We start from the raw sequence: 27,301 nt of genomic DNA, 5'->3' as shown, positions 1-27,301 counted from the left end.
CATTGGACTTACTGAAGGTTTTTCTCTCAATATGTCTATCAGGTGATATAAAAACAAATAAAGGGGAACTTCTCTAAAGCAAGTGTACCTTTATTAATACATCGCGTGTCATAAGGAGAACAGACTTGTATTTAACTTGTTCAATAGATAAACAGCCTCAAACCAAATGCTGGAGGGCAGTACTGGTTACAAGAGTGGTGGTGGCACGCACATCTATTGAAGGCAGTACTAGTTAACCTGTGTGGCTCCCCTTTATTGTACCTGAAACACAACTTTCAACAACATTTTTCTGACAGTGTTATGCGTATAGAACTAGTTCCTTTGACAAAGCCTGCAGACCTCCAAAAGTATGCAACGTATGCAGTGACTAGATTGCATACAGCTTTGAGGCTGTGTGAGACACCTAGAATGAACCAGTTTTGAATGTCATGCTTGTGTTAACACACTCGCAATTAACACACTCACTTTGCATGCCTTTACACTTTACCCCCTCCACTTCTCCTATGACCTCTTATAATGATTGACACTTCTAGGTTGCAAACGAGACATCAAGGGAACATTACATAAATACACACAGTACAATAAAAACATACTAGCTTTTTAGTGATAGAGACCGAGAGCTCTATTCAGTGGAACATGTCACTTGTTTCCACAGGCACATATTTTCAAAGCCGCACAACACAGAGCAAGCAGCTAGTAAAAAGTTCATGACATCAACATTTTCCTTTCTGTTTTCACAGTACATAACCCTCAGGGGTGACTTGTTTTGCGAGGTCAAAGGTTACCCAAATGTAATATTGTAACACTGTAGTAAGACAGCAGCCAAAACAACAGCCTTATGTTTGCTTTTTCCTTTTTTTTTTCTTTTTTTTTAACATGAAGATTTATGTCCTAAACAGGTCGACCGTCTCCCATGGTTATACATAAACTGCTGACAGCGGCCGAAAGTGACAGAAGACATGTCAAGCAACTACAAGCACACAAATATCCTCTCCGTACAACATTCCTTGTTCGCATCCATGACCAGCAATGCCCAAAGCTCTTTAGCCCAGCACATGTAAGAGACAGAAGGAAGCACTGTCATTCTCCTCCCAGATTCATCATTTATTTAGACTGCTTTGGTGCACAGGCATGCACCGGGGTAAAACGCTTTGGAGATAGCCCAGTCATTCATCTCTTCTGTTTTCTCTCGTTACACTGCATCGTCCTTTACTCTTTCTGCTCCTCCTTGCTCTCCTCGTCCTCTGGGATGTAGACGCTGACGGTGAACTCGCCGGCCTCCGTTCCGTACTTGTTCTTGACCAGCAGGGCGTATTTGCCAGAGTCAGCCGTGGTGACGGCAGCGATGGTGATGCTGGCAAACTTCCCGTGCTCAAACTTGAGTGTGTAGTGGTCGTCAGCCACCAGCTGCCTGTCGTTCTTTATCCAGGACACCTCAGGTACAGGCTCACCCCAGACGTTGCCAGTCAGGTTCAGGGACTAAAGCGGGGAGGGTTTGATTGTTAGTCTGTTTTTTGTGCGTGTCTGTCATACAAAATTCAAAGCATTTCTCGTCAATCCTCAGAGGCACAACATGCTCAAAGGGACGAGAGAGAAGGAGGAGTGAGAGAGATAAACGAACACAGTAAATCAACAGAGTGAATATCTAATCTATTTACCTTGCCCTCTTGGATTGCAACCACATCTGGCAAGCCTCCAATAACGCGAGCGCGGTCTAGAGAAGAAATGTGAGAGTGAGCCAAGAAGCAAATACCAATCCATCCGTCAGTCACATACTCTCCAACTTGTGTATTATTTGTATTTGTAAGTAAAACCAATTTCCTACTGTGTGTCCCATAGACTTAATGGAATCATATAGTAGCACATTATTTACCCGACTCTCAGACATTCAAACAGACAGGTGCACGCAAAGGACTTAATGAACGACGGATGTTAGATTATATTATAGTGAAAGTACATGCTTGTATGGGTTTTGTTGTTGATGCATAAAAAAAAAAAAAAGCATTTAAACTGTGAGGTACCCTCCTTAAAACATTTAAAAATATATATACAACTGTAGTATAGACATGCATCATATTTTAAATAAGCTTTGGTTAGGAATTTCTTCTTTTTTTTTTCAGAGTTTAGGACATCTCATTCTCTAGAGCAGTGAAGCTTTTTCATATCAAGGACCCCTAATTTAGTACACATTTGGGCCACGGACCCCCATCTGATAAGATTTTGTCTCTAGAACCCAAATCTGAGAATAGTTTTATTGTCAGATACGATTTTGTACAGAATTCCATGACAACCTGTATTTTAGGTAGAGAGATAACAGTGAAACTATGATCAAAATAGTCATTCCTGGAATGACTCATAGTGCTCTCTTTATGTAGTAATGCAAGAACGTGTGGATCACTGTGTGTAGCTGTATGTATGATTCCATTCTCTTTCTTTTTTTTTTTCTCTCTCTCTAGTTATACATCTTTGTGTAATTTCCTCTATTATTGCCATTGTTATTATTATTATTATTATTTTATTTTATTTTTTTTGTCAGTAGTGGACAGTTGTAGCCCACTGGGATGGGACTGGGGGTAGGACTGGGTGGTGGGGTGGATTGGGAGGATGAGTAGGAGAGATCAGGGGGTTGGGAAAGGGGAGGGCAGTTTTATATTTTGTATTTTATATGATGATCTTGTATTATGTATACCAGAACCTTTTGAAAATTCAATAAAGAGATGTTTAAAAAAAAAAAATTGTCATTCCTCTACAGTCTGTGTATGCGTCAACTTCTTGTAAATGAAACAATGGTGAAGTTTAAATTCTAACTTCTAACTTCACTTCATCAATTTGCTGGGGACCCCCTGAAACTCACTTAAGGACCCCTGGTGGTCCCCGGACCCCACGTTGAGAACCACTGCTCTAGAGCAACCATTCCTGATGGATTCACGTAAATGAGGTCTTAATATAATGGTTACTATAAGAGCCATACATCTTCGACTCCATTGAACTTTTCTTAAAAATTCCATTAAAACCCTAGTAGCCTCTATGTCCAGAACACTGTTACATAATTTCAGAAAGTGTCCATGTCTGTTGGGACAAACCAAAGCATAAATATCCACTTACTTCTCTCTGCGATTGCTGCCGCCCTAAGGAAGGAAGGAGACACACATTGTCAGAAGCATGTCAAAATGGTATCATAGGCAGAAAGATAACTTTTTGTTTTGTTACCATGCTTTACAATGCCAGGAAATGCATTTTGAGTGGAGTGCCGCTAAAAGGGCACACAAAGTGCATGGAGTCTATTTTAAGTTTGTTATGACCGGTTTCTATTTATTTGTATAAATATCCTCTTCAGTCATATAGATAGAAGTACAGAATTACATAACAGTATGTTCAGGTCAAATTCAGGTTTGTTTACTTACTTCAGCCTCTGGAATTCTTCAAATGCCTCTTCCCATGCTGCATCAAAATAAATCAAGCATTATTATTCAGTTCAATGGGCACAGAAGTACCCAAAGTTAAGTGTGGAACATAATTAATCCATTTGGAATCCATTTTGTGTTACACATTACGAAAAAAGTTTATGTGTTGAAAAAAGTTTATGTGTTGAAAAAAGTTTATGTGTTGACAAAAGTTTATGTGACATGGAGCTTGAGTCTTTTTCTTTCTAATCTAAAGCAGAAGCACTTTCATCATTCGGACGTTATGGATTTCAAACTCTTACTCACCCTGGCCAGAGAGATCAAAGACCCTCTTAACACCGTCCTTGCCATCAAAGATGTCCATGGTGTATTTGCCCTTGTCCTTCTCGGTGGGTTCATTGATCTTAAGCCAGAGCTGCTCTCCTGTGACTCCGCCCTTAACTCTCTCTGAGGCGGCAATCTTAGCATCTCTAACAGAGAGAACGGGTGACACACAGATGAGCTTCTAAGATGAATATGAGGCTGTTTATTTACTGATGGTATAGAGGGTTGTGATCAGGTACACAGAAAAGTAGGTTCAAAACAGGAAAACATTAATGCCACCTTAAAAATGAATTGCCAATGTGTGTCCAATAACTCATAAATTCTGCATAATCACATCCCTGTATTATGAGGGTTCTGACCTATGTACGCAACCGAAACCATTAAACCGACGGATCGAGAACTTTTTCAGTCCAAGGACCCACATATACAATGGACCACCACTTTTATTTGTCCCTGGGACCCCTATATGTGACGTTTTATGGGGTTTAGATATAATTTAGTAGAAGACTGTACACTTGTCCACACTGCAGGTGAGGAGATAACAGATGAGAGTGACAATTCTGATAAAAAAAATAGCCAAATTCATATATTCTCTCAGTGTGCAATATTTAAAAATATTGGTGAAATTAAACTATTTTCTCATAGTGCTGGGGACCCCTTATGATCACACTCAAAGACCGCTAGCAGTCCCAGGACCCAAGTTTGTGAGCGACTGCATTACACTTCAGAGTTTACAAGAGATATTCAATTCCACGAGGAGAAAGTGGATGTGTGTACGTCAGAAGATGACGCAAAATACAGCAAGGGAATAAGGTTGATAGGCGTACTTGTGCAGCCAGCCGACGCGCTGCTCTTCAGTGTAATATGTGACAAAGGAGTAGAGCATGATGCCGTGCTCGGTGCTGAGGACTTTAATGTCAGTGGAGGAGTTTGCTGGAGGGAGAAGAACAAAAGCGTCAGATAGCTACATTTATCTATGCCCCACGGAGGGCACATGGCTTGTATAGGCAGAATAATGGCATAAAATACTGTATGAAATGCTTTATACTTTAGCTGTTAATATTTCACACCATGGGAAATGAATGAAAAGCATATTCTGCTTTTTTTCTATGGTTTTCTTCAGCCTGCAGTCTATGCATAGTTAGTCAGAAATGAAGATACTGACCTAACATTGCCACTTGGCAAGTGTTTAGTTTGAAAGTATTACTCACCAATAACTCTGAACAGCTCATTCATGACAGCCTGGTAGCCTGGATAAAGATGAGAATAGTAGTTAATGTAGTATCCACTTAAATCATCACATATTTTGCAAGATTAATAGCACAGATCTACACTTTCCATACAGTGAAACTATGAAATTAATGAGAAAGACGTTACCTGCATCAGTCAGGTTGAACGTGCTCTTATCTTTGCCTCTCTCGTCCCTCAGCCGGACCTCGTAAGTACCTGCGTCCTTCTTGGAGATCTAGGGTTTGAAGTAAAAGCAACGTTAATATCCTCAAGGCTGCATTGAATTCCCTTCTACCTTCCAAACAGAGAGGGGAATCCAGGTAATTCTTGGGACAGATAAAAAAACAGTAGGACAGCCAGACAGAGACCGACTAAACCGAAAAGGCAAGCTTTTCTCCTGCCCAGGATGCTGCAGGCTTTAAAAAGGAACAACATGGAAAAGTAAGACGAAGAGGACACATGGAGAGATTATCGGCGACAACTTATGGCAGCAAAGTATATGTCCAGACTTTGGGTTGTGGTGGTGGGGGAACGTCCTCTGCAGGTTTCTTTTTCCCCGCTTTTTCTGTTTCTTTCTCTTTCTCTTGCTTAATAACACACTGTAAATTAGACAAGTAGATAAGCCAGTTAATGAAAGCGCTACTGACAGGAGTGGCGATGACAAGGCCGCCTCTCCTGAGCACATGCAATGACTCCAACCCTCTCTTTTATGTTTATACAGTTTCAATGTACAGGGACCTTGAAACATCAATAAAACTTCTCTGGCACCAGCAGTGACTGACAGATCAGCTTTATATCCTCAAAAGCAAAGGACAGTTTTGCCTTAATTAAATGTTTATGGTGAATAAGGTAGCCAGAGCAGTCTTATTGAGTACAAACAGTGTTATAACTGTTGGGTACAATAATTAAACACACGGATAAACCATATATTTACACTAGGGATGGGACAATATCGAAATTCAATATATCGCAATACAAAAATGTGACAATACGTATCGTGTGGCAGAAAAATGAATCGTGATATTGGCTTCATTTTATTCTGCTGTAGTAATCACAACTGAGATGGCTTGCCCATCACAATTTCAATCTATTTGCGCTTTGTAATGATATTTTTAAATTGTTTTAAATTGTTTACATTTTAGCAAGCCAATGCCATTGCTAGAAAGATTTGTGGCTCAGAAATAAACATAATTCTGCACAGTCAGACTTTGTTGTCATTGACCTTTTATTTACTACATCATAATGTGGTTGTATCGAATCGTGAAACCTATATTGTCTATTGAATCGTATCGTGAGATAAGCATATTGTCCCATCCCTAATTTATACTATATGGGCATAAATGTTGAAGAGCGTGACCTATGAGTCAAAAATTCATAAATAACCAAATATAGCATATGAGTGTATCAAAATATGTTAGCTTTAGCAAAAATTACTCATCACCTTAAACAACTGCACCCAATATATACTGATTCTAAAGTATGGCATGCTGACATGCTGATTCCAGTGGCTCTACAGCAATACACTGAAACATGAATATTTTTAACAATGTTTCATCATTTATGACTCCGTGTGTCAGAGAGGGAGAGCAGGCAGTGAAGCATCTAGTCTAGATCTACAGTTGAAGCATAGCTGCGTTGGTAGCGTTGCTTTTAGCTTTCTACTCATGAGCTGACAATTCCCCACAAGGTGCGTCTTCCCTCTAATGGCCTGACCTTTCCGATGTTAAAGGTCAGCACACCATCCTGTCTCTCGATTTTCTTAGCATCCTCATCATCCTCTTCGCAGTCAAGGCTGTCCTTGTACCAGTTAATCTCAGTCTCTGGTTTGACGTTTCCTATCTGTGGAGTGCAAGGATAAGAGAGACAAGGGAAAAAGCTGCATGAACCATATTTCTACTATTTCTATCATATTGTAAATCAACAGAAATCTATGAATACAACATTCACAACGTACAATTAAAGTACTTTTCTTACCTTGCATTTCAACAGCACATTGCATTCTTGAGTAACAGTGAAATCAAGGTACTCAACGAAGTGAGGACCTGTGGGTGGCCAGTGAAAAGTAATTATTGAAACTTATTTGTGCTATTAGTGTAAAAAAAATGTAATGTAAAACTACAAGGCATATTTGGAAGTAGTCTTCTATATCTATAATCTCTTACCTTGTTTCCTGACCCATTCTGCCCTCTCGAATTCAGATTTCTTTTGCAGCTCCCTGAACTCTGGATAACCACAACAACAAAGAACACGTAACTGTTAATCACTAATTTCTCAGACCTTGCAATAAAAATTCAATTTTTTTATGTTGGGAATTCAGGTACACAGTGCATCAAAAAGTCAATCCCATCAACCATAAAGAAGACGCCATAAAACAGTGAGGAAAGGTTGTCTTCTGCTGCCCCTCCATGGACAGACACTTTAACTGCAGCAACTGCAATTCACTCAGCAGAGCAATTGTGAGATGGAGATGGACACTCAAGTCATCCAGTGTTTATCATTCTGAACAATCGGCAGGTTAAAGTTTCTACTCCACTTCCACACTTAACATGAATACACTCACAAATCTGTGTGCTGTTTTGAATAAAAGTACAGTATGGAATAGGCAATATGGAAGTAGAAATTGCATGAGGAGACTTACCTTCTCCAATGAGCACCAGGCTGGTTGTACCCTTGGCCTTGCCGTCCACCAGGTTAAAGGTGAAGGTTCCCTCATCGGTGACTTCCAGAGAGTCCATGAACATCTCAATGATGCCGGTGTTCTTGTCAAAGTTCATTGTATATTTCTGCAATAAGGCATACAGAAACCCAAACCCAACAGGGTCAGGTGTAAGCGTAGGATCAGCTTTGGAAGATGATCCACACTCGATGTGGACGTACAACACAACACGACCACGAGAGGCAAATTTGATTCTGAAAAAAAGTATTGCTGTAGAAATTGCATTGGTCAAGCACAGGTCCTTTACCTTTCCCTGAGTAACGATGATGTCGTTGAACACATATTCCACTTGGCAGGCGGAGGTGCACTTCTCCACCTGGGTCCAGAATCGCACGCAACCCTTCTCAAGCAAGTCCATGGCCATTTCATTCTTGAAGGGAATAACTGGAGAGCATCACAATGAGCACAGAGTGAGATTTATAAGAAACCTATATATACTATATACTATGGTACATAGTGTAATTATAGCTTGGTAACTACAGTATCCAAGACAAACTGTATATTTATGATACTTGGTGATTAAAGTGATTCTGTAAAACTAGAATTTTATTTGATGAATGAAAGCTATATTCTTGATAAGTTAAAAAGCAAATGTGGTGTTAACAAAGTCTGTGATGTGGTAGGATATTCACCAGGGAACTTGTGATCATAGCTGATGTCCAGAAGACGTTTGAGACCTGCCAAACAACAACAACAACAGCAATAACAAAATGGGTGAATGCCATGAACTCTCGAATCTCCTTCACACAAACTAACAGTACTACAATCTCCTTTAACTGCTTTTCAACCTTGTGTCTGTTTAATAGCTAGTATTTCAAAATAGTTTATAGTGAACGCTGTCGAGAGTGCCGAGGGTCATCTACAATATAACAACTGACAGCAATATGGCATAAGACACTTTGACGTGACCTTCAAGACAAATACGTGTATCCCAATGTGTAGCAGATGTCAGTTTGATGCAGCTGTTGAAACTGGATTACAGACAGGAGTGCATAACACTTCAGGCCCTCCTCACCTCCTTGAGCGCTGACGTCACGCAAACAAATAAAAAGTGAATCAAGTTTCAGACACACAGGAACCGGCCATGCCAAGACTGGGCTGACTCACCCTCCTCAGTGAGCGTGTAGCTGGAGGAGATGCCGTCAGTGTTGGTGACCACACAGGAGAAGGTGCCCAGATCCTCCAGGGAGGGATCATTGAAGATAGCTCTGGACCTGGAGAGGAAGAGGACACACAGGGAGAACAGGATATCATAAAAAAAAACAAAAAAACGGAAGGACATTCTGAATAACACGGAAGACAAGACTTTGAGTCGGTGTGACAGCTGCTGTGACGTGAATTAGCAAGATGGTTTCTAAAAATGTCAGAAATGTTTACAGTGGAGACAAATTGTCACATACTAGTCTCGAACCGGAGCAGTAGAGTACAGAGACGCGAGGTTTCATGCTCACATGGGCAAACACGCAGTACTCACTTGCCCCCTTCGGTTACAATAGTCAGGCGAGAGGTGTCGGTGATAGCCTGGTAGTTCTTGGACCAAACAAACTCAGAGCCAGCGGCCATCTCAGAGCACTCGAAGATCATGGAGATCACACCATCATCATCGACGTCCACAACAATCTCATGGGTGCCTGAGGGAGGGGGAATAAACAGTTACTGTGTGTGGAGTGTGTTTGTGTGTGTGTGTGCGTGTGTGTGTGTGTGTCCAAAGGGTTCCTACACATTTTTCTATTTTAAAACTCCATACCTTTTTTCCATTTTACCATACCTTAAATTTACGAGTGGCTTTACAGATTTTGATCAGTTTTCAATATAATGTATACTGATAATTGCAAGGGAATATGATTGTCTACTAGCCTATTTCATTCTGTAGCTTAAGATTGATCTCTGCAACAGCTAATGTCAAAATATATTGGGTGGCAATACAGGTATATAAAAATGGATGTCCTGCATCGGTACTGAGCAATAGCATTTTTCTATACTTCTCCCGTCTTTCCTGACCTGCGTAGGAACCCTATATGAGTGAATGTATGTGTTTGTATGTGTGTGTGTGAGTGAGTGTGTGCATTACATAACAATCCCACTCACCAGGGCGAGTCTGGGCCAGGACTGGACCTAAGGCTCCTGAAGGCTTTCCAACTCCAGCAAGATTTTGAGCACGCAGACGGAAGACGTAGGATGCACCAGCATTCAGACCGGTCACCTGAATCAGAGAATCGGAGAAACAGTTTAACACAGTTTTCATTATTTCACATGCATTAACACCTGTTTTGCATGCTAAAAAGGGGAAACATTTCATTATTTTACCTCAAACACAGGAAAACATGTATTGCTTTTCACAAGGTTAATTTAAACCACTAAGTTTGGAACATTTTCATATTTCACCCCATTTTTCATAAGATACACATCGTTCAAATTACAATGGGACTATCAGCAGATCGCACAAACAGCTGCAGAACGAGGAAATGAAAAAGGCAAATGTAATAATCTACTCATCCTCCTCACCTTCATGTACTTCAGCTTGTTGGCCTTCTCATGCACGGCCTTCCAGCCATCCTCTCCGGCCGAAGCCTCCTTGATGTCCAGATAGTATCCGTTGACAGGGGTGCGGCCCTCAAACGCCGGCAGCTCCCAGAGGACCACGACGGAGGTGTCACGAACCTCCAGCACATGAAGACCAAGAGGAGCCCCTTGGGGGAGAGAGGAGGGAGAGAGAGCGTAAAGTATTGCATAATATGGGGATTATTGAATAGTACTGCTATCTACCACTTTCATGTAGTGTCTGCTTAAAAGTAGACACACATTTAAATGTGTGTGTTGTAGTTTGTGGTTTGGGATCAGGTCAGGTCTGAATTTTAGCCTAAATGTGACATGTGATGGCCAACAATGCCACAAACACAATTTTTCTGTACATTTATTCTGCTTTGGTGAATTTATTGATCCTGACTCTGATTCTCTCTCGTACCTGGAACAGTAATGGTCCACTCCTTGCACTCCAGAGCGGCGCTGGGCAGAGAGGGTTGGCTCACGCCTGCCATGTTCATCGAACGCACCTGGAACTCGTAGAAGACGTTCTCCTTCAGGTTCTCGGCCTGAAGAGAAGCAAACACAGAGAATTAGCATTGATTAAAAAAACTTGTTTTGAGCCGGCAAAACATGAAATCCTATTACTGTCAGCAACAGTTCGATTCCAAAACAGATTACAAAGCAGATGATCTCCTCTTTGCTTCATCATTTGTAAACAACATGACATTAAGGTCAAACTGCCTGCCAGCTTGACAAAATGCAGTCAATGATTACGTGACTGGTAATCATTCCTCCATTAAAAGAAAGACTAATCATGCACAACAGAATTCCAGCAGAAATCTGGCCCATGGGTACCTAAAGGAGAAGAACTTACTTTAAAGGAGTTGGTGGTCACCGCCTTGTGGTTCATCTCATGCCATTTTCCAAACACTCCTCCCTTCACGGTCCTGTAGTCCACAAAGTATCCCCTGATATCGGCCCCTCCGTTGTTAGCAGGCTCTGTCCAGCCTAGCATCATGTAGTCCTTGGCAGCCTCCAGCAGGGTCACACCGGCCGGCTTCTCAGAGACAGCTGGGGAGAGAGGAGAGGAGACGTGCTGGTCAGCATTTGTTGTAGATGAACAATTGAAGCATTATGTTAAAGGAGAGAAAAGAATCTTCAGGTGCAGCCAATATTGAAGAGGTTTTTGCAAACTTGGGAGATTTTTCTTTTATTAAAAATATTATTCAGACTATACTCATATTTCAGGCTTCAAAGCTGTCTGATCTGGATTTGCCTTGATTTAATCTGATACAGATGGCTTGGCAAAGTTGAGTAAGCATTTCAGGTGAGCCAAACATTGTGCATATCTTACCGTTCTTTACTGTTAAGCTATTACAGCCGTTACAACCCGCTACACTTGAACAGGCAACATGCTTCGGGCACACAAACAAGACATTTTTCTAGGGTTATAACTGATAAAGTACTTACACTTAAGACCAGAAGCAGGGTAGCTTCTGAGCTAAGAAATTCCCAGAAGCCAGTTGAGACGCTCATTAGGTTCATGCTCTTTAAGAACACAAAGTTTTAGCCTTCACCGCGGCCATGCACCAACAGGCACCCTGAAGAGTTATCACATGGCAAAACAGAACTCAAGCAAAAACACATTTACACAGGAATCAATAAGAATATATTACCTGCACAAAGTAAAAGCAACGTACAAGGTCTAATTTGTTATTTATCTTATTCGCTGATAAATGTAAGACATGGGAAAACTGACAGGATCCAGAGACAAGTGTTAGTGATGAGTAGTAGGTCAGGCAGGCACATGCAAACAGCATCAATCAGCAGCAGCATGTAATAGTTTTATATGCCACTTGTGTTCCTGAGGCTCAGTAATGTAAAAGAATAGAGAGGCAAGGAAGGATACAGGGAGCCAACTGTATCAGAGCAAAAGCCTTTAGACCAGAAAGTTAAAAAGGCAAAAATAATAACACTAAAAACAATAACTTTATTTATAGAGCACTTTTCGTAGCATTGTTACAAAGTGCTTAGACCGTGACAACAACTACACAATATAAAATAAATGATAAATTAAAATAAATGATAAAAAAAAAAATGAGAATGAAAATGAGAATAAAGAGTATGGTTGTTTGGTTAGAAAAGGGGGAAAAGGTTTGGTGGAATGGCAACGATGGTCATGAAAATAGATGAGTATGGAAGAGTTCACTGCTCAGTGGCAAACAGGAGAAGACTGCAGTGAATGTAACTGTATGAATGTGAAGCAGGGTGATGCTGGAAAAAAGAGTCTCAGCAATCATTCCCTGGATAAATAAATGTTAAAAACGAGGGAGAGTATGGGTTGAATGCTACAGACAAAGTGAAAAACAGAATAGGGGCGATGGGGATTTATGGAGACACTCACCGATGGCGGCCTTCACCACAACAGCCTCAGAGTCGGGGGAGCTGTGGCTGTATCCAGCAGCGTTCACTGCCTTCACCTTAAACACATAGTTTACTCCGGTACTCAGGCCATGGCAAACAAACCTGGACACAGTGAAGGAAAATATATCAAGAGGCTTATATTATCATTCTGCTTAGTTTAATCTCTCACAACAGACTTCACCCACCAGGAGTAGTCTCAGCTAATATCAATGAGAAATCCCATATTGAAAAGAAATTCAGATTTGCAAAATATTTAACATTTCCCTACCTGACTACATGAAATTGTTCCCAGTATGAAAAAGACAAGTGACATCCAGCAGATCGGAGTTGTAGTTATGTAAACATTTCTTGGACACATGAGTAAATTCTGGGTATATGCTATTTTTGACTATGGACGCAATGCATCATTTTTAAACGTTGAGTAACTTGTGCCTTTATCAACCCAGCCATGTCTGTAACTGTAAAGTACCTGGTCTGCTTGACAGGCTTGTTGTTGCAAGGCATCCAGACGTCGCTGCCCACCACGCAACATTCAATATAGTAGCCCACCACGACTTCCTTAGAAGCCCCCCAGGAGACGACCACCGAGGTGTCGGTGTTCCTGGTGACCACTATACTGCCTGGGGCAGAGGGCAGGTCTGCTCAGAGAGAGAGGGGGGGGGGGAGAGAGAGAGAGAGAGAGAGAGAGAGAAAGAGAAAGAAAGAAAGACAGAAAGACAGAAAGACAGATTAGACAGATTTCTCCATTTAGGCATTTAGCTGATGCTCTTATCCAGAGTGCCTTAAATTGAGTGTAACTATAAAATAAGCTTAAATTCCAAAGATCATTACAAACATCCAATAATAAGAGGTGCAATGGTCCAGGTCTTAGTGCCCTTATAATATTTCTGTGACCTTAACGATCACAGAAATGTAAGTGCTGCGAAACGAGACAGAATAACAACTAAGACCTTTAGAGGCCAATTAGAGTGAGCAGAAAGGGAATATAACAGATTGGGATAAGAAAGAACATACTGTAGAAATATAAGTAGAAATAGAAATAGAAATAGAATAATTGCTCAAAAAACTAATGCATGAACGTCCTCAAAAACGGTAACACCTGAACTTGATGTACGAGGTTTGCCTGCTCACCTAGTTTGTCTCCGACAGTGATCTCTCCCGTGGGTGCACAGGGCTCGCCCACGCCAGCGGAGTTGCAGCAGCGCACGCGGAAGCTGTAGGCTTTGCCCTCTGCCAGGTCAAACAGGGCGAAGCGGGGAGACTTGACTGGCATACCGGTGTTCACCCTCTGCCAGTCTTCTGTTCCTGCAATACACTGGGGTCGACAGAGGGCCGGTGAAATGTCAGAGAAACAGCACATAACATGTCAAGAGGTTCTTTTTGAATGTTCCTAGAGAAAGTAAACTTTAAAACTACTGTATGAAAAAATATCTACCATAAAAAGGTACAATGGCACTTAAGTCTCTATATGCTCGTCTTCATATAGCAGTACTTTAATAAAGCAATAATCCACAAGAGGATTTTAATGAAGAGGGCATTAGGAGCGACGCAAAGCATGGTGTTGAGTAGCTCATTGGTTTTATAACAGCACACCACTGTATAAAAAAAAGAAAGAATACAATTGTTCAATAAATCCTCTATTGTTAATTGATAATAATTGCATGATAGAAAAAATTAAATGTCATTCTGTCCCCAAGTAATATAGTTCATAAACAGTAGCTAAATGAAGTGGTTGCTAAGCAACAAATAGTAGCAGTATGAGTAGTGATTTTCATTTAGTGCATTAATATTTAAATTAGCTGTTATGCAGCTAATGTATGTGTGGCTCATTGGTCATTTTCTAAGCCAATCAGAACTGAGGAGCAGAACTATTCATTTTATAAAAAATCAAATCTATTGTCACATATTTATACTGCAAAACAGAGAATGTTGCATTGCAGACACACAAAGACACAACAGACACAGTTTGAGTCATCCATGTCTTCTCACCTTCTCAATGTAATACATGACCCCTTCATGACCTCTCTGGATAGGGGGCTTCCAGCCCAGCACCACATAGCTCTTAGTTGCCTCGGTAACCACTACCTCACTGGGTTCTCCTGGGACCACGCCCACTGGGGAGGCAAGAGGAAGCTCTCGTCATTTGGAGGAAGTAATTTTAACCAGGTGAAGCCCTTTACGTTGGGTTTCCCATGAAAATCTAAGTCAGTGAAATGTCACGATAAAATGCCATGCCTCTATAAAACGCTGAACCTCCTGGAGCTTAAAATGTCAGACAAGATGAGTCCTTCCGTCTATCCCTTTCCTGCTATTATCAGTGATAATAGAGTGAAAGGTTTTCATACCAGTGGGATCCTCCTCTGTGAATTTGATCATCCCAGTCCAAGGAGCTGAGGGGCCAGCTGTGAAAAAAGACATAGATTGAACAGCTCTGTTGTTGGCTCTGGAGCAGTGTGTCTGTAGCACTCTGATAGCCCCGGTGTGTGTGTGTCTCACCTCTGAGGCGGGCTCTGTCGGAGGGATCCATGGCTACCACGGGCTCAGAGACACGGGAGGGACGGCTGACCCCCGCCCTGTTCAGCGCCCGCACCCTGAAGACGTAAGAGCGCCCCTCCACCAGCCCCGTGACAGGGAAGCGGGCGTACTTGACTGGGGCGTCGTTACACTGGGCCCAGTGGTGGGTGCCCACCTCACACCTGCCATCAAAACACACACATACATTACATTTGTGACCAGTACGTGCAATATTGTAACTCAGTTACCATGGAAAACACACCGCCACTGCATTATAACCTTCCTATGTGGTGATTTTAAGCAACGTCTGTCACACGCCTGAACTTGACTGGTATGTAGTTGATTTGCAGTGCTTTCAGGCTATTTGCCCTCACAGTGACTGAATGATTGACTGATAACTATGTAGATAAGTATATATACTGTATGTATATGTAGGAAGGTAGGTATTTTATTTATCCTGGAGGGAAAATTCAGCTGTTACTGTGCCAGCTGAGTGGAAGTGTAGAAGAAATTTGGGTTATTGCCATGTGCTTGCAGCGTTAAAAGTTATTCTATTCTAAGAGGTATGGAAAATAAGACCAGTGTTTCCAGGGTTGTGCCATAGTCTATAGGAAGCAGATGAAAGTGCATCACAATTTAATCTGCAAACAATGTTTAAATCTCTTAACATGTAACAGTCCATATACAGAAATTATCCAACTGCAAATAGGCTTATAAAAGGAGCTATTTGCAAATGCTATAAGAAAAATAAATCAATTATATTTCAGTGAAGCCTCACAGTGCACAGTTGGATAATTTCTTTATATAAACTGTTTTCTATTCCTGCGACCGACCAGCACCTGATTATTAGTGGCCGTGCACAGGCATCTTGACTACACTTCATGAATATGTAATACATGCGCAAAATGGTGCAGAACCATAGAAGAGGAGTGAGCTGACGACCTGTCAATGTAATATCCCAGGATGGAGCTGCTGCCCTCCACCGCTGGCTGCTTCCAGGTTACCACCACATAGTCCTTGTTGGCATCATGACAGCGCACGTCTAGGGGGGCAACGGGAGCTCCCTCCACCTCCACATCGGCATCTGGCATAGCAACACACACACACACACACACACACACACACACACACACACACACACACACACACACACACACACACACACACACCCAAGGACATACACATGCACCAAGGGACACACGCACACGCACACACTTGTGAGAAGTGCTGCTTCTAAATCAGGCCAGATCTCTATTACATACCCACTTTAGAACCCAGTTTCCATTCTCTGACCTACTAATGGCCTTACAGTATGTGTGGCGCTGCAGCTATCCAAGAGCTTGCAGGCAACAAGGTCTTTCACATCGAGTTCACATTCAGGGAAATTCTGACCAAGACCCCCTCTTGTGCTTTAAACCTGACGATTTTCAGTTCAAACAGTGCACACTCTCTGTGGTGGCATTTCTGATGTGGAGACAGATATAGAAGCAACATTCCACAAGAGAAACCTAACACCGTGGGGAGAGGGATGTGTCACTTAAAGACGCAGCAGAGGGGGGTGAAGTCACCGGATAACTCTAGCTGTGAAACGCTCTCTATCACGTCCAACTGTTTGGTGACACTGTTATATGTTGCTCTGCTCTGCACACAACAGTATCATTCACAACAGTATAATTTGGCACAGACTTGAAGCTCGGTAACACATTCTCCAGTACATACTACAGCACATTTTCCACTTTCCCAAAACAAAAACAGAGTCATTCTGTTTCCATTAGGCAACTGAAGAAATCCATCATCTCCCTAAAATATATATGGAGGATCCAATTTGTTATATTCATTATTCTGTCAACCAATGACTTACGTTCTTACTTTTATGGTTACTTTCTATCCTTTAATCTATCTTTTAATTTTAGGAGTCATTCTTTTTAAGTGGTAGATATTTTATTTTGCAATAAGACTGCCATCCTCAGCTGATGATATCCTATCCAGTAGGGGCTTTACCTCTGACAAACACGTAGGCAGAATAGGTCTCAAAGCCAGACTTGGTGTTGATGCGCAGGGTGTACAAGCCCTCATCTTCCTTGTTGAGGTGGACAAGAGTGAGGGTGGCACGCTCCCCACTCCAGTGGGTGTGCACCCACTTAGAGGGCTTCAAGGCCACAGCTGATCAGAGAAGACAAAAAGGAAAGAGGTGTGATTAGCTACATATGGTGAACTGGTTACAGGCAATGGATTCCTGGGCACATAATTAAATTTTTTTTAATCTACATTTTATTTTTCCACTTACAGTTTCTGTACCACACAACATCAGGCTGGTATTTCTTGATGGTGGGATAAACGATGACAGTGCAGCCCAAACTCAGCGTCTCGCCCTCACGGCCAAAGGCCACTTCGAACTTGTCAATGATGGTCGCCACAAAGGTAACACCATGCTCAGCGCAGAAACCATCTGGGGGAATGAAAGAAAAAAAAAATATGCGTGTGTTTGGAAAATTTAAATTTCTGTGAAGAAAGAATTAAATTCTATTTGTGAACTAAATAAAAGTCTTAACATTGACTCACGTGGTTTAGGATCAAGAGGACCTGCTTCCTCACCCTCCTGGAACCCTGCAGAGAAATGTCTGAGTCAGTGACCTTGCTGTAACGGTAACATGAGAGATCTATCATATATACACTACCAGTCAAAAGTTTGGACACACGCATTTTCTTTATTTTAACTGTTTTTCATATTTTAGAATAATAGTAAAGACATCAAAACTATGAAATAACACAAATGGAATTATGCAGTGACCAAAAAAGTGTTAAACAAATCAAAACTATCTTATATTTTAGATTCTTTAAAGTAGCCGCCCTTTGCCTTGATGGAAAGGGAAAGGCTTTGGAAAGAAATTCTCTTACATAGGCATCAACTTCACTATTTATATTTGTCTAATCAACAAATTTCAAGCATTTAAGCATAAGGCTTTAGATCAAAATGGCTTTAGGAGAATGAAAAACATGGAACATTCAATCAGGTGTGTCCAGTCTTTTGACTGGTAGTATATATCACTTGACAATAATGAAATATGATGCACTCTGCGCACAAAAATAACTCTTTCACTTATCATACTTGAGTATGACTTGTCTAATTGGGTTTGTAGTCCAGTGTAGCAGAGTAAGACAAATACACCGTCTGTCTCAGCCTTAGGACTCTCCTGCAGCCTAGCAGGCTCCTCTAATGCTATTTGACTCCTGGATGCTTTACCAGCCGTTAAACAGCTATATTGGGAGAGGCGTAGTCTACTAGTCACAACTGAGGAACCATGTTGAGTCTACAATGGCAATATCTTAAACCTCAGCTTGACCTCTATATGAAGCACTGGGAGATGGGAACTGCTGCAGAGAAGGAAGGAGCAATAATCAGTCAGGAAAAGGAGAGTTACCTACTTTTGACAACAATAGTAGCCACAGAAGAAGCCTCTCCCTTCACATTGAGGACAGAGGCATAATACTGAGCAGTGTCGAAGAAATCACAGCTGAAAGTAAAATATGCAGACATGATTAATTATTCCTTCTGTATGAGTATTTGGCACTCTGCAGGGGTTTTTCCATAAATATTTACACTGTAATATATACAATTTGTAGTAACACTGCATGTTGAATTCTGACAAAGGCTCTGTGGGCTGAACGGTTACCTACTTCCTGATCTCCAGGGAGTGCATGTTGTAATTGCTCTCGACTGTGTACTTCTCAGGGTGGGCCTTGGCATCAATGAGCACATTGTTTTTGTACCTTGAAGACAACAGAGAGACAGCTGATTTATTTAGCCCGTTGACTTCACAGTCTGCAATTGTAGAAAGGACTTGGTGTTCATGTTGCAACTGTGGAAAATAAACTTGGCTGATGATGAGAGCTTTGAATGGTAAATGGCTGATTCCCCATCGTCAGCCTCTATTTCTTGTGAATCAGAGAAGGACGAGGATCAGTGAACTTGGAACATTTCTTACCAGGCGATCCTGGGTTTGGGCCACCCGGCCACGGTGCAGTGCAGCTTGACAGTCTTGCCCTCCCAGACGGTCTGTCCACGGGGCTTGACAATAAACTCTGGAGGGTGGGTCAGGCTGTCTGGGTTCATCTTCTTACGAAACTCTGCCCACTCATCCATCTGTGGAATGATAGTGAAACAGTAGTGAGGGCTAAACGCATGCTTTATACCTGTTTGTTTTAGTATTTGAGGGCTTGGTATAGCAGAACATTTGCATATAGGAATTAGACTTTGGAAATTGGACATCACAAGCCCACAAAGCCCAAGCAATGACCAGTATTTACCGTCCTGCCCAGTGCCAGGCGTTCAGCTGATTCCCTGACGTGCGTCGTCCTGGTTCTCTTCTCCACCCGGACCTCCACGGCCTCCCTGGCCTCCCTGACAAACAGGTTCCTCATGGCCACGTAGTTAACCCCCTCCTCCCTGACCTCCTCATCCTGGGCCTCCATCAGCCCCCGGACTACGTCATGACTGGAACACAACAAGCCGCCAAGGTGTGAGAACGACTTTGGTTCACAGCGAAACAGGAAAATGTCTTGGTCACTGCTGGTAACTGTAATCACAAAATTGGCATCACTGATAGATTATCCCTTCCACATGCAGCTTCCTCACTCACTTGGCTCTAAATACAGGAACAACATAGCCGATGACTTCGCAGTCGGTGTCCATGGCCAGGTAGGTGCGCTTGGCTCTCTTGGGTAGTGGGCTCAGTTTGACCACCTCCTGCCCCTTCGCTGTCTTCACAGAGACCTTCAGGCTGAGCGGCAAAAGACAAGACTCACATCACTCGCATTACAAACTCAGAGCTGAAACAGTACCAGGGGCCAAATAGCATTTCCAAATACTTCTTATGGTTTATTTTATGCAACTAAAATGCCAGATTATATCTTAATTTAATATACCTTTCTGTGACTAATAATTGGCACGAGTTAAATGCCCCAATGCAGACGATTCCACTCATCCGGTACTCTAAGCTTATAAAACAAACACTATAAATGACTTGCAACTACTATTTGACCCCGTTCCAGTACTAATTAGTGAGGAGCTTTGGATAGAATTGTAAAACCTGAAAAAGGAGGATAAGAAGCATTTTACTCTTGCATGCAGTTTGAAATTTAAATGACTTAGTCCTGGAATTGAACATGGAGCAAAAAGTTGATGGGAAACTGCAATCTAACAATAACGACCAATATGCTTCACTTGGCATGAAACACACTGCCTCTACAGTTATAAAAGTTATAATAAATGTGCCTGTTACATAAAGATATATTGAGAATGACACCTGGTCCAGTTAGTCAGAAAAGGAAGATGTATTTCTGCCAACCTTCTAGGACTCTGAGCCATAATACATTCTGACTAATGTACCTATCAGCCTTTCAGGCCTTCCTATTGTCAGCTTGGTTTATAAATAGTTACAACCGGAACTGTTGGATGGCAGCGGGACAGCAAGGTTCATTTTAGAGCCTCTGCATTCACTCATAATGTCTGCTAAGCCTGCCCTAGTCTCTGTTTGTCTGGGCCAGAGGAGTAGCGGCATAACATGTCTTTGAAAAGCTCTGGTCCACACAGGAGAGGGAGGATCAGGTCACAGGAATGGGCTGAATGCACAGCAGAGACAGACAGATGGAGAGAAAGCCTCACAGGAGGATTTCTGCAGTGTCAAGAACTTATTTCAACTGCTGACTCACCAGGTGTGTTGTGAGAAAGTCTTTGGTGCAGTGTAAAAGAAAGTCATGGGTATAAAAAGTTTTAGCGCTGACAAAGTGCTTGATCCCTCCAAGCCTGTGAAGCTACAGGCAAAGTTTAAGATCAATGTATTTGCAATTGATCATTTATAGCAGAAACAAGTTAAAAGTACAAATTCTTAAACAATCAGGAGAAAAATCTAATGGGATACTACTAGCAGAATCACTCAGCGAGTAATCAGCTTTGTTAGAAAATGAGGATACTGGGTAAAGTTGCTTCTAAACAAAACAGGCAACTATCAAACTGTTGTGACAGTCATTGTACAACATTTTACATTTTCCTGACTTCCATACAGTGTCTGTACAGTTGGCCAAATGGCAACTTCTCAGATCCAGCCAACAGAAATAGCCTTGCTGTCCATGAATATGCCTGGCAGTCACTCACTACAGCTCAAATTCCTTCCCTGACCCCATTTATAAAGTATATCACGCTTCCAGCAAGTACAGTGAGACCAGCAGCTTAAAGGACAAAGGCACGCTGGCCATATTACATGCTGACAAATGTTAGTGACACAATGGGACACAGTATGCCCGACATATGTAAGGCGTTGCGTTTGGCAGGCTTTGATTTTGGACTCCCTTTGATGCACAGTACCCCCTTTTACACAATCCCTATTCCAGGCTTTGATCACACTTTGATCAAGCCTCATTTACTTCCAGCACATAATCACAAAAATCCATCGAAAATGAAATGATAAACAGCATGACAATGAAGGGATTGTTGACCAATACAGCCACATATAACCACTCGCAAAAGTTTGAGTAACGTTTGTTCAAGGTTTTCCACTTGGTGTCTGGAAACATGGGGACTGTACCAATAACAAGAGGCTTTTGGCTCTGCGGCAGACTTATGGTATAAAGTCATGGCTGGGTAAAATGTGGGTATTATCGGATAATCCTAATCTGATATCCAATTACTTTTTGCAGCTCTGTGACTACGTACATCCAATAGTTTAAAACATGACATGAGCCCTAAGAAGACTAAAGTGTGTTCTTATGAAAATGGGTTATGATCTTTAAGACATGATGCTTATTTACACAGCAACTTTGCATTAAATCTATGTATAGAATACATATTACTGAAATCATAAAAACAGAATTAACTGAACAAAACAGTGATAATAGCACATATAACAATGAAAAGTCCAATGAATGTTCATCATCATACTTTCATGTTTTCACATTGAAAGTATGACTGATGAGTAACACTTTCTGCACTAATCACCATTCAAGTCAAAGCAATGGAAATCCATCAGCTGCGAAGCACTAGAGTGAGAGCAGCTCTCCTACTTCAATAAATCAACCTCAGCAGGATTAGACACAAAAATATTGCACTTCACTGCATACACACATTACGCTTGTTATGTACTTTTTAAGCACAACTAGGGAAGGTGAAGACCAGCAGAGAGATGATCCATAAAAACACACCTGGAGATGCATGCTTTAGCTCTCCCACTGCTCCACACACTTCACTCCAGACCAGGGCCAAGCACATTATTCTACTGTTGAATATTTGAAAGAGGTCTGCTTGGTTTCATTCACCTTGCATCACTTCTGAGGCTGTATATGGAAGTGACAGGTTACACCAAGAGAGCCTCATGTTTTTTTGTTGTTGTTTGTTTTCAAATATCAACCACTTCGGATAAGTATTTTGGACCCCGGTCTGCTTCACTCCCTTATCCTCTTACCCATGGCTGATCCTGTGAGTCTGCTGGCTAACAGAAGACCTGCTGCTGAGGTAATAGCTGCTCTCATAGTGATGCTGCTGCTCCTGCTGTTGATGCTGATGCTGCTGCTTCTGCGACAGATGTAACGCTGCTGACATCCTGAGGGCCACTCCGCCAACTTACAATGTCAGATTGTCCTTTACCTTACCAGTTCTGCAAGTCAATCTCATTGTTATTATTACAGATTGATTTCTTAGGTTAGGGGGGGTGTGTTTGGTTTAGTTGGGAGTTGGTGGTTAGGTTTTAGGTAATGATGGTTTCGGGAACTTGTTCTTGTTAAAACAAATTGAAATGGAAGTTGTTAAGATGACGTTAAGATTTTTGTCATTGTGTGATTAAAGGTTACGGTTATGATCTAGTTATACAGTTATACTGTATTTAATGAAGAAGCAGCAGGTAAGAAACTATGGCAGCATCATATTGCACAAAAGAAAAAAAAATAAATGGAAGTTGTTAAGATGACGTTAAGATTTTTGTCAATGTGTGATTTAAGTGTTAGCTCTGGTTACGATCTAGTTCTACTGTATTAAATGAAGCAGCAGCAGATAAGAGACTATGGCAGCATCATATTTCCCACAGCGTGAACATCTTGAAAGACAGCAACTGACATTAAGATGACCAGCAATACCTCAGGCACTTGCAAAGGATCATGAAATGTTCTGTGTTGAACTGGACAGCAAAAGATGATGTGATGTGATCAAAGACTGGATGTGACATGTGATGAAAAGTTCCAAAGGGCTGACTGGGAAAAGGGTAAGAGTTGAGTCTGGGATGTCTGAATTAGTTTGCAGTCAATAGTAGTGTATTACACTGTGCAAGTTGGACAGCTTGGACTACTTGGAAACATGAACAGCTCACCCAGCCGCTTAATCACAGACTCAGGCCCATCACCATCTATCCACAGGTCAACTTAATGATTTTATGATCTACATTTTATGGGAATGGTTTAAGGTTATTTCCTTTAAACAGGAATTTCTGTTTGTTATATCCTAAGGTCATGAGAGCAGCAGCTATCATGTAGTGTGGGCCTCTCCTTTTTCCCAGGACTAGAAGTTGGAGATGAGCTGGACTGTAACAAGGCCTTTCAGGCATAAACTGCAGAAAAAAAATCCATGTTTGAAGATAAAAAAAATATATACTGAGTTACTTCTTCAGCTCTTCAATTATTAATGTCACTACAATTACACATGCAGTGTAATCTACAAGGAAATAATAAATCATTCACAAAATCTTGTTAGCAGGACACTAAAATTAGATTTATAAAAACTAATAATTAGTTCCTTAATTAAAACAAAGTGATTAAAAGTAGGCCTTACGCCTTATGAATTACCCCCTGAATTTTTAAGATTGCCAAATGGCATAAACAGTAACAGAATTACAATTAATCAGAATGAGAGACAGACTCATAAATAAAAAAATACAGCACTCACCAAAACTTGTAAACAAGAGAAAACGGTGCAATTCCAAAAGTAGCTAAAGCAAGTCCAAATCCAGGCGGAGCAGCGAGGTGCGGGCAGTGGACAGGACGGCAGTCCACAGAACAAAAATAATGCTGCCACTCGGCAGAATGCACAAGACACCGTCACGACCTTTTAAGGCCGGGACGACTTTAAATATAGACCATGAGACCATCAGAAGGGCCAGACGAGCAGAGGCAGCTCGTCCAGGCCTAAGCAGCGGGTATGGAGTGGGGAAATATGTGCATTTTTGCTGTAATCGTAGGTCTAAGCTCTAAATCAAAACAAATAAGAGATATATGGCCTCGTGGCTGCTGTCAGAATGGTTAACAAAGACTTGAGCGGGATTAAATATTTGAAATGTTTTTCTAAGCATAGGCCTATAATTTAGTTTGTCTATAAACAATTTGGCAGTATTTAGACTATAAGGCTACACCTGGACACCTTTACTGCCCTGTCTAAATCACCAGAAAGCTGCTAAACCGGTCTCACTCATGTCCCACATCTGAGGACAAGGCTGCACAACTCCCTTGTGAATGAATGTGACCTTAAAGATGAAGGATTCAGCGACTCTGAGCGCTTTGAATTAAGTTTTTCATCATACACTCCACACTCCACATTGGTATGCTACTTGATACCGATGGATAATCATTCTGCTGTGCAAAACAACGCATTAGCTAGTTTATGGTCTATATCACTGAACGACTGCAAAATAAAGGACATGGTGACAACCTGTTAAGTACGCCAGAGATCTGTGAGCTATTCATATGAGTTTATTTGTAATTGCTGCCACCTAGTGATGAAAATATATTAACTACAGTATTAAATACATTTACCTGGATGTTTGGACGTAATCAAAGGGCTATCTGGTATTACAGAGATAAAAAAAAAAATTGTACGCGTTGTAATTGTGTTCATTTACAAAACCGATATCTCCTTAATGTGCCCAAAAAGCAGTCTCTAAGCAGCTCATCTCATGTCAAAAAAAGAGAAGAAACATGGAATATTCCAGGCTGTTCGCCCCATCCAGCTCGGCTCTGATTGGCTGGTGTCGGCAAACAGGAAGTAAAACATACCTGGTACCACTCACTTCATCAGCCTGCTGATGGTTTAGTAGCTGTGTGTACAGCTGTTTAGCAACAACGGTTCTGCTTTTTCACACGGTGAGTCCTTTCTGTTGCAGTTGTCGCTACTGGCTCGCATGCTCATGTTATTTTGTGCACGTTAAGGCGTTTGGATAAAGGCCAGATACATGTCATACTTTTCTGTGAATTGATGTCAGCTAGCTCGCCAAAGCTGCCCAGTGAGCCAGCTATTTAGGTCACCACTGGGCTAAATACAGTAAATAAAAGGCTTAGCACAGTCTGGATAGCAAGTATTTCTTATAGCACTAGGTAAAGATGAATTCTGCACGTATATCAGTGATTATGTTTATATTTATATTTATTTATATGTTTGCTCTGTTTATTTTTTTCAATTCGGTGTGTGATGCTGTTGTAGAATTTCCTTATTATTAAGCAAATTAGACCCAAGTTTGTTTCTTCTTTTAATCTTTTAATTTAATGTCTGCTCTGCAAAGCTTATGGCAGCTGACAGCCCATCATACTGTCCCGTGTTGTGTGTTGCAGGAGGAGGGCCGGGGACCCACCACCTGCCACCATGTCGAGCAAACGGGCCAAGGGGAAGAACACCAAGAAGCGTCCTCAGCGCGCGACCTCCAATGTGTTTGCCATGTTCGATCAGTCTCAAATTCAGGAGTTCAAGGAGGCATTCAACATGATCGACCAGAATAGGGATGGTTTTATTGATAAAGAAGACCTGCATGACATGCTGGCCTCGTTAGGTACATTTTACACTGTATTTACACACATTTGGATCACTCTTATTCAATTAGACTGTATTAAGTGCAAAATGTCAAAAATGTTAAGATTTTAGGTTACAAGCAGCTAATGGCAATGAGTGATATATATTAAATACCCAGACCACAGATGTAACAAATATTCCTGTGTCCCTTGAAGATTCATGTATAACAGAGAAGAGCTAGGTAAAGAAATAAAAGCTAGACAGAAAACTATTTCTTGGCATCAAAATTGTCCCTGTTTTATATCCTCCTTTATCCAATGCTGATCACTTGTTTCCTTTGCATTATCCCAGGTAAGAACCCCACAGATGAATATCTGGAGGCCATGATGAACGAAGCGCCCGGCCCAATCAACTTCACCATGTTCCTCACCATGTTTGGAGAGAAGCTGAACGGCACAGACCCTGAGGATGTGATCCGGAACGCTTTTGCCTGCTTTGATGAGGAGGGCACAGGTGTGTTAAAGCCCTATGTGAGATTGATGCCAAATTTTCCATACATTTCCTCAATTTGAATGCACACAATGCCTCATGGTGCAAGTTATCGATAGATCTCTGTACTAGAGCCATCAAGATAAATTCCTTTTAAATTTCCTTTTCCTTTCCATTTTATTTATTGCCCTTGGCAAATAAAGTGATTCTTAATCAAAATTGCAAAATTGCATCCTCAAAGGCAACAGAAAAAAAGTTCCCTTTTTATTAAGTGGATTCAACAACAACATGGTGTACTTTTTAATGGCAATAGCAGCAGCCTGGTATCCACATTCCCTAAGCATGTAAGAAAACATGTCTGGATGCCCACAGGTGTGATCCAGGAGGAGTACCTGCGGGAGCTCCTCACCACGATGGGGGACAGGTTTACAGATGAAGAGGTGGACGAACTCTTCCGGGAAGCCCCCATCGACAAGAAAGGCAACTTCAACTATGTAGCATTCACACGCATCCTGAAGCATGGTGCAAAGGACAAGGACGATTAGGGGCAGGATCATCACTGGACGATGTTTATTTAGCACATCATGCGTGTTGGTATTGGGTTTCCACCTGATTTAGACACAAAGCTTCACTGTGGTATAGCCTACTGAAGGTCATTTATATAAGCTGCCTGTTCTACCATACCTCTGGACCCTCACTCTACCCCCTCCCCACCTCTATCATAGCTCATTTGCACATCTATGATGCACCACTAAGGGTCTGTATAAGCTAGTAAAGATGTATGACACGAAAATCATATGGATAAAGCTGGAAATAAACTCTGAAACAGAGAAAATGTCTATTATTGTGACTGGCTCAGTTTTGCTGAATCTTTTGTATTTTGGAGCTGATTAAAGTTTTGAGATTAAATTCAATCAC

General features: G+C 41.5%; 2 protein-coding genes across 3 annotated transcripts; one reads left to right on the top strand and one right to left on the bottom strand.

Moving 5' to 3' along the window:
• Nucleotides 1–108: 108 nt before the first annotated feature.
• myom1a (myomesin 1a (skelemin)) lies at nucleotides 109–22,732 on the bottom strand. The gene is made up of 37 exons (XM_071546032.1): nucleotides 22,596–22,732; nucleotides 19,779–19,919; nucleotides 19,447–19,633; nucleotides 19,125–19,282; nucleotides 18,817–18,909; nucleotides 18,565–18,653; nucleotides 17,701–17,745; nucleotides 17,426–17,587; nucleotides 17,140–17,301; nucleotides 16,081–16,222; nucleotides 15,121–15,320; nucleotides 14,970–15,026; nucleotides 14,614–14,738; nucleotides 13,756–13,939; nucleotides 13,094–13,262; nucleotides 12,605–12,726; nucleotides 11,075–11,271; nucleotides 10,640–10,766; nucleotides 10,180–10,364; nucleotides 9,763–9,877; nucleotides 9,149–9,305; nucleotides 8,782–8,888; nucleotides 8,307–8,351; nucleotides 7,922–8,058; nucleotides 7,597–7,741; nucleotides 7,121–7,180; nucleotides 6,933–7,000; nucleotides 6,672–6,797; nucleotides 5,468–5,557; nucleotides 5,106–5,193; nucleotides 4,940–4,978; nucleotides 4,556–4,661; nucleotides 3,711–3,874; nucleotides 3,405–3,441; nucleotides 3,106–3,128; nucleotides 1,659–1,714; nucleotides 109–1,479 (listed from the first exon to the last, which is right to left on the bottom strand). The coding sequence occupies exons 1-37, from the start codon at nucleotides 22,730–22,732 to the stop codon at nucleotides 1,210–1,212; spliced, it is 4,515 nt and encodes a 1,504-aa protein (XP_071402133.1). The 3' UTR covers nucleotides 109–1,209.
• Nucleotides 21,873–27,263, top strand: myl12.2 (myosin, light chain 12, genome duplicate 2). Of its 2 annotated transcripts, none has more exons than XM_071546034.1 (4): nucleotides 21,873–21,893; nucleotides 25,787–25,934; nucleotides 26,246–26,424; nucleotides 26,773–27,263. In XM_071546034.1, exons 1-4 carry the CDS (start codon nucleotides 21,873–21,875, stop codon nucleotides 26,926–26,928), a joined length of 504 nt encoding a protein of 167 aa, XP_071402135.1. In that variant the 3' UTR covers nucleotides 26,929–27,263. The 2 variants fall into 2 exon arrangements, with proteins under 2 accessions (XP_071402135.1, XP_071402134.1); XM_071546033.1 differs by lacking the exon at nucleotides 21,873–21,893 and adding an exon at nucleotides 25,151–25,254 and having other exon boundaries at nucleotides 25,720–25,934; nucleotides 26,246–26,407; nucleotides 26,756–27,263.
• The last annotated feature ends 38 nt before the right edge of the window (nucleotides 27,264–27,301 follow it).

The sequence above is a fragment of the Centroberyx affinis genome, unplaced genomic scaffold, assembly GCF_046629955.1.
Source record: "Centroberyx affinis isolate AG114_WGS23_722 - 3 ecotype Tasmania unplaced genomic scaffold, CSIRO-AGI_Caff_v1 ptg005091l_1, whole genome shotgun sequence".
In the NCBI taxonomy this organism is placed as follows: domain Eukaryota; kingdom Metazoa; phylum Chordata; class Actinopteri; order Beryciformes; family Berycidae; genus Centroberyx; species Centroberyx affinis.
The sequence above is the reverse complement of the archived record's forward strand: the minus strand, read 5'-3'. Positions and strand labels throughout refer to the sequence as shown.

What these genes read in the sequence shown, in the direction of transcription:
- myom1a (XM_071546032.1), bottom strand. Translation starts at nt 22,732, where the DNA reads ATGTCAGCAGCGTTACATCTGTCGCAGAAGCAGCAGCATCAGCATCAA. An exon ending in GTTCCTGTATTTAGAGCCAA is followed by an intron (nt 19,634 to 19,778) that starts GTGAGTGAGGAA and finishes GTTGTGTTCCAG; the next exon opens with TCATGACGTAGTCCGGGGGC. An exon ending in TGAGCTGTTCAGAGTTATTG is followed by an intron (nt 4,662 to 4,939) that starts GTGAGTAATACT and finishes TTCTCCCTCCAG; the next exon opens with CAAACTCCTCCACTGACATT.
- myl12.2 (XM_071546033.1), top strand. Translation starts at nt 25,751, where the DNA reads ATGTCGAGCAAACGGGCCAAGGGGAAGAACACCAAGAAGCGTCCTCAG. An exon ending in TGACATGCTGGCCTCGTTAG is followed by an intron (nt 25,935 to 26,245) that starts GTACATTTTACA and finishes GCATTATCCCAG; the next exon opens with GTAAGAACCCCACAGATGAA. An exon ending in CTTTGATGAGGAGGGCACAG is followed by an intron (nt 26,408 to 26,755) that starts GTGTGTTAAAGC and finishes GGATGCCCACAG; the next exon opens with GTGTGATCCAGGAGGAGTAC.